At 57.9% G+C, this 6,607-nt stretch overlaps 1 protein-coding gene across 1 annotated transcript; it reads left to right on the forward strand.

Moving 5' to 3' along the window:
• Positions 1 to 603: 603 nt before the first annotated feature.
• Positions 604 to 4,272, forward strand: GALK1 (galactokinase 1). The gene is made up of 8 exons (XM_088535853.1): positions 604 to 747; positions 1,637 to 1,826; positions 1,976 to 2,095; positions 2,219 to 2,354; positions 2,795 to 2,976; positions 3,120 to 3,270; positions 3,381 to 3,543; positions 4,078 to 4,272. The coding sequence occupies exons 1-8, from the start codon at positions 604 to 606 to the stop codon at positions 4,147 to 4,149; spliced, it is 1,158 nt and encodes a 385-aa protein (XP_088391979.1). The 3' UTR covers positions 4,150 to 4,272.
• Positions 4,273 to 6,607: the final 2,335 nt, after the last annotated feature.

A 6,607-nucleotide genomic window follows, 5' to 3' on the forward strand; every position in this document is an offset into this window, starting at 1 on the left:
AAACATTGCCGTAGATATATGTATATCTATATGCATATAAAAACCGCTGACATTATATCTATGTATACATATGTATACATACATAGATGTCTCTACACATATATATCAAACATTGGCATACACACACAGAATATATATACGTGCTTTTATATAATATAATGGACATTGGCATAATAATATACACACATACATATCTATAGCTATATATATAATATATATATACACCTATAGCTCTCTCTGTCTATATATGAACATACACACGAACACTATTTCCCAGGCGGAGGCCAAGGGGCTCTATGGCCCGTACGTGTCCCCGGAGCGGCGGGCGGCCCGGGCGGGGGGTGCGCCCGGTTCCGCCCCCTGCCCAGCTCCCCTGAGCCGCGGGTTCGAGCCCGCCCACCGGCGAGGGGCGCCAGGACCCCGGTCCGGCTTCCTTTGCGGGCGATCGGATTCCCCCCCGTCCTTGTTTATTGCTGGAGAGTGAGAGCCGGGACAGCGGATTTGGGCTAATTAAAATAATAATAATAATAAAAGAGAAACCACGTTTAAAGCGCGGGCCGGGCGGCGCGGGGGCGGGCCGCGGCGTGGCCGGGCGGAGCGGCCATGGCGGCGGCGGTGGCGGCCGCAGCACGGGCCTACGGGGAGGCCTTCGGCGGGGCGGCGCCGGGCCTGGCCGCCTGGGCCCCCGGCAGGGTGAACCTCATCGGCGAACACACCGACTACAACGGCGGCCTCGTGCTGCCCATGGTGAGCACCGAGCCCCGCGGGCACCCCGGCCCGTCCCCGCGCGCCTGGGCTCCTGCATCGCAATCCGCCAGGATCCCCCTATCCCTCCTCCCGAACCCCAGGGAATCCCGCCAGGATCCACATGGGTTTCTCCTTCCGGATGCTCCTGGGCTCTCCAGGATGCCCTTCTGGATCCGCCTGCAGTTGCACTTAGAGCTCCCCAGGATCCCTCCCCAAACCCCTGGGATCTTCTCCACAATGCCCTAGGATCCCCCAGGATGTCCTCTGGGATCCCTGGAGCTCAGGGCAGGGATTGGGGCAAGGGGGTGCCCCCCGTGGACCAGTTCATAAATCAGTGCCGGGGGGGATGTGATTCGCCCTCTCGGTGCCTAAAGCTGATCTCGGAGACCTGCTCCATCTGCACTCCTGTAGCTCAACCAGTTTCTCCTTCCTGGGGAGGGACATTTTTGTGTCAGGAAGGGGGCGAAGCAGCCGGTGCTTCCTACCCTGCTTTGCTCCCCAAGGAAGTCCCCGCTCAGCCCTGGGTTCGAGCTGGGGCTGATCCCACTGAGCCCCGGCACTGTGAGAAAAGGGCAGGCAAAACCTGAGCGGCGCTTCCCACGCATTGGGAACTCCTTAGAGCCTCTCACGAGCTCCACATTTTGTTTTGGGTTTGTTTTTTTTTTTTTTGGAAACCCTCTGATGGTGTGCGAGTTGTGTAGCCACAAGGTTAAATCCTGCGACGTGGCTGGTGGCACCATGTGGGCAGAGTTAAGGGTAAAGCTCGTTGGGTCTCCGCACTCAACCCTCTCCTGTGCCCGGTGGGAGAATCCCCTCTCCTGGGGGAATCAGAGCTCGGGGCTGGCATTGCCGCCGTGCTGCCGTGGGGCTGAGCCCGCGTCTCCCGCAGGCGCTGCAGCTGGGGACCGCGCTGGTGGGGTCGCCCACGCAGGACGGCGTCGTCTCCATCCTCACCACGGCCGAGGGGGTGGACGAGCCCAGGATGGTGCGGTTCCCGGTGCCCACCCCCGGCAGCCCCCTGAGCCCGGGGCAGCCTCGCTGGGCCAATTACGTCAAGGGGGTGATCCAGCACTACCGGGGTAAGGGCTCGGCCGCGCCAGGGTCTGTACGATGCTCGTGGTGCAGGGCCCTTTGCGGGCTGGTGCTGCTGCTGCCGCAGGAGAAATGAGCGGGGGGAGAAAGGGAATTTGCAGCCTCATGGCCCCGCTCCTGCTCTCCCTTCCTGCAGCCGGGCCCTTGCCAGGCTTCAACGCGGTGATAGCCAGTGATGTCCCCCTCGGCGGCGGCCTCTCCAGCTCGGCCTCGCTGGAAGTTGCCACTTACACCTTCCTCCAGCAGCTCTGCCCAGGTAACGCGGCAGCGGCCCCTGCACAGCCCTGTTCCTAGTCGGAGCGCTGGGCACCTTGTGCGAGCTCCTTGGGTGGCATCCTGTGATCCAACAGCTCCTCAGTCTCTCTTCTGTCCGCCACAGACGATGGTGACTTGAAAGCCAAGGCTCTGACGTGCCAGAAAGCTGAGCACACGTTTGCTGGGATGCCCTGCGGGATCATGGACCAGTTCATATCCGTGATGGGCAAGGAAGGGCACGCGCTGCTCATCGACTGCAGGTCAGGACCAGGTCCCTGGCGCATTGCCCATGGGGATTTGCCTGGGAGCAGCCTCACTAATGCTGGGGACCTGCTGCGTCTCATAGGCTGTGAAGTAAACGTAGCCACGGGGAGGCTTTAACTCTGTGTCCAGGTCCAAATCTCTTTGCAGAGTTGGGTCCAGACACCCTGATTCCTCCTTGTGCATCCTCTAAGTCACAGTCTGCACACAGCTGAGCTGTGCTTCCTGCAAAGTCTGTAGACACGTTAGAGTCTCACCCCTCGTGTCATTCGTAATGGGACAAGAGCTGTGCTCCAGCAAAACCCTAAACCCCATGGACTTTGCCCTTGCAGAGGCACCACGTGGCAGCCCAGCTTGTAGCAGGAGGCCGCCCCACAGCAAGCAAGCAGGACAAACGCACCACCCCGCACCCACGGCCCGCTCCGTGCTCTCCTTCCAGGTCCCTGGAGACCGTCCTGGTGCCGCTGAGCGACGCCAGCTTGGCCGTCCTCATCACCAACTCCAACGTGCGGCACACGCTGACGGGCAGCGAGTACCCCAGCCGGCGGCGGCAGTGCGAGGAGGCCGCCGCGGCGCTGGGCAAGGCCAGCCTGCGGGACGCTACTGTGGCCGAGCTGGAAGGTGGGTCCGGAGCAGGGTGAGCACGCAGGGCAGCGGCCAGCGCTGCACTGGGGGGTGATGAGCCCGGCTGAGGGCACGGGGAGGCCGCTGGAGGCGCCGGGGACCTGTGCAGCGTCACTGCTGCCGTGTGCCGCTCTCCGCAGCGGCCCGGGAGAGGCTGAGCGAGGAGGGGTACCGGCGAGCCAGGCACGTCCTTGGGGAGATCGAGCGCACGGCCCGGGCGGCGCAGGCGCTCCAGGCCAGGGACTACTGGACGTTTGGGAAGCTGATGGTGGAGAGCCACAACTCCCTCAGGTGAGGAGGTGTTGGCCCTTAGGGGACGTGCTGTGACACCCGGGAGCCCAAAGGGGGCAGCAGGAGCAATATCCCATGCGACAGCCGGGCTGGAGGTCTCAGCTCCACAGGGATGACTACGAAGTCAGCTGCCCAGAGCTGGACGAGCTGGTAGCAGCAGCCTTGGAGGTGGACGGTGTTTACGGCAGCAGGATGACGGGTGGAGGCTTCGGCGGCTGCACCGTGACCCTGCTGGAGGCCGGGGCTGCAGAGACAGCCCAGCAGCACATCAAGGTAGGCAAGAGCCGCCAGCCTCCCTGCTCCCGTGGAGCTCCAGTTCCCCATAGCAAGAGCAGAGGGAAGCAGAGTCGCACCGGGACAAGGGTCCCATCAAGCAAGGGGCAGGGATAGCGTCGCTGCCCTAGGAGCGGAGACTAAAAGGACTGGGCTGCTCCCGTTTGAAGAGAAGGCTGGAGAGGGGAAGGAGGAAACGTGATCAAGACTTACGAAATCATGAAGGTGGTAGAGGAGGTGACTGTTCCTCAGATACTCCCAACCAGTCTATCCCACCCCTGATCTGAAGAGACGGATGTGAGAGGTGCGTGAAGGGACGCAGGGGCCAGGATCACACACGTTCCCCGAGCGCAGTGCCTGGGGCCCACGTTGGAGCTGCTGCACCCCTGGGCTGTCCGGCAGGACGTCTCTTCCAGACCTGTTTGGCTGGTCCTACGTGCCTGCAGCCGGCCTCAACACAGCCTTGCGGCCTGGCCCCTTGCTGCAGCGTCACAGACCGGATCACCAACACTTACAATTCCTTTTGTCTCCTAGGCAAAATACAGCGGCACAGCAACCTTCTACATCACCAAGCCTTCCGATGGGGCGAAGGTGCTGCCCCTCTAGAGAGGCACCCACCTCTCCTGGGCTGGGATCATCTCCGAGGAAGTCAAAGCAGCCGCATTCCTCTGCAGAGAATCAATTTGCATTCACAGCACCTGCCTAATAAAAACTAAACGCTTGCACAGCGGTTCTGCCTCCTGCCCGAGCTGCCTCGGCCCAGGGCTGTGACACCAAGGTAACTTGGGAGCTTTCCTCCAAGGAGGTGACTCTAGCTCATGCTGGTGCAGCTGGGCACCTGCAGGGACAGGGACAGGCAGTGCCCCTGCAGAGCTGCCATCGCACAAGGGGACGGTGGCAGAGGAGTGGCAAGCCCTGAATACTGGGCACAAGGCCCTACTTTTGGGTCTCCTTGGTGCACGTGTCCCTCATCTGCTGGTGCTCCTGGAGACAAGAGGGGGCTGGTGCTTTTGGTAAAGAAAAAGAAGCAGGCAGGTGTAGTGAAAACCATTTATTGAGTGCAATAGGAAGGCATCTGATCAAAGAGCTGCTGCTGGAGCATTGTGCCAACCCTCCCTCGCCAAGGCTGGAGCCCCAGCAGCCCCCTGAGCAGATTTAAAAGTGATGCTGCTTAGCGTGATGCATCGGTTAGGTGCAGAGCTCCCTCACTTGGTTAGAGACCAGGTGACACTGCGGCCGGGAGCAGCTGGTGAGCTGTGCTCTCTTCGCTTGCATAAAATAGTCTTTGGTTAATGCTTGGAAATGGGGCTCCTTTTTGAGGTTGGTACCACAAAGCGCAAGGAAAGGGGCACAAGCCCAAAGTGCAGGAAGAGTTGCAGCAGTTGGAAACAACCCAGGAAAAATGGGGAGGAGACAGGAGCCAAAAGGCAGTTGGAGTAATGCCAGTGGTGCTGGCTGGGGGAGCTAAGTGCTTCTCCAAAGCAAGCTAAAACCATGGATTTGCTGAAATGTCACAGTTCACCTAGCCCCAGCTGCAAGTGCAGGGACTGCTGTGGACTTTACTTGCCCATGTGCAGATCAGGCTCAAGCGCAAAAAAAACCTCCCTGTTAAAGTGAACAGCTGTGAGCTTGAAGTTGTCCATGCTGGAAGTGCTTCTTTTGGTTCCAAAAGAAAGAAAACCAAGGTCGGATTAAAGCAAAGAGGTGATACAGCAGGGAGAGCAGCCGGCTGCTGCTCTGGCTGGAAGTGCAGCCCGCAGAGGCGGAAGCTGCTGCTTCGGGCAGGAGGCTGAAGCCATCCAAGAAACTCGCTTTTCATTAAGACACGAGGTCTGGCTGCTCTCTGCTGGCAGAGGTGCTGCAAGGCCTTAGACTGTGCAGTGTGTGGGACTGAGCTAAGAGCTAAAGCCAAGGGCTGGTTTTGGACATAGCTGTTGGGCAAAAGGACTCTTACAAGTTATGCAAAATTTTCTGCTCAAAATCTCATGTTCTCCAAGTTAGTCCCATGAAAAATCCCCCAAACTGCTCTCGCTTCCAGTACTTCTCCAAGCTGTTCTCATCCCTTCCTTCCAAGCGGTTCTGAGCCCGTGTTTGAGCGCACGCTCTGAGTGGAGAGGGCCGAGACGGTGGGTGCTGTGCACAGAGCAGATCTTTCCACTTGCAGCAGTCTGCTGTAGCCTCCAGTGCAGGGGGAATAGTGGTGGCAAAGAGCCCTCCAAGTCATCAACAGGCTTTCCATGGGGTCTACAAACCTTTGGATGAATCCATTTAGCTGATTTCTTAAAGTCATTAATGTTTTGCTGCAGCCACAGTCCCAGTGTGTTCTCAACATTCAGTGTAGGTCTCACCTGCCTCCATTTTTTTTAATAAAATAATACAATACACTTATATATATATATATATATAGTAGGAAAACTGTACAATATCATATGCAAAAATCACATTAAAGGCCATTGTGAGTAATGCTATACAAGTCAAAGGTTCTACATTGCTACTGTGGTACCAAATATTAACAGCGAAGGGCAGATTCAGCAAAAATGCAGTAAGAAAGCACAGACTACCCCAAACCTCTATCTTGCAGCTCTCGTATAAAAAAAGAAAACAAAAAGGCAACTCTGGTGACCAGCCTTCCACTGCCAGTGTGGCCAGGACACAGCAGGGGGACAGGACCCCCAGTCTGCCATGTGTCCCCACGGGGAGGTGGAAGCAAACACCAACTAAAACTCCTTGTGGCCCTGCAGGAGACCACAGGGGTGGGAAGATGTGCCAGGGAGCCCAGAGAAGAGATGGAAACTGTGACCCTCTATAAATCAGGATGTATTTGGATGCAGTCAGTTTGAATCCTCTCAAAACCGAGGACCCATGAATTGTTCTGTTCTGTTTTTAGGGGGAAGCCGCAGCAACTGAGACACCTGAAGCTTCTGCAGTAGCAGGTATACTTGGGTGGGTGGGCATTGAGGGAGGGTTTTGGAGCGAGCAGGGAAGATCTCCCTGCTCATGGAAGATCTCCCTTCGTACGTTCTGCAGAAAAGATCCCAGGCTGCCCAGACAGGGGAGGAAGAGC

The sequence above is a fragment of the Tinamus guttatus genome, unplaced genomic scaffold (assembly GCF_059628265.1).
Source record: "Tinamus guttatus ecotype Peru unplaced genomic scaffold, ASM5962826v1 Tinamus_guttatus_pri_ptg000649l, whole genome shotgun sequence".
NCBI lineage: Eukaryota > Metazoa > Chordata > Aves > Tinamiformes > Tinamidae > Tinamus > Tinamus guttatus.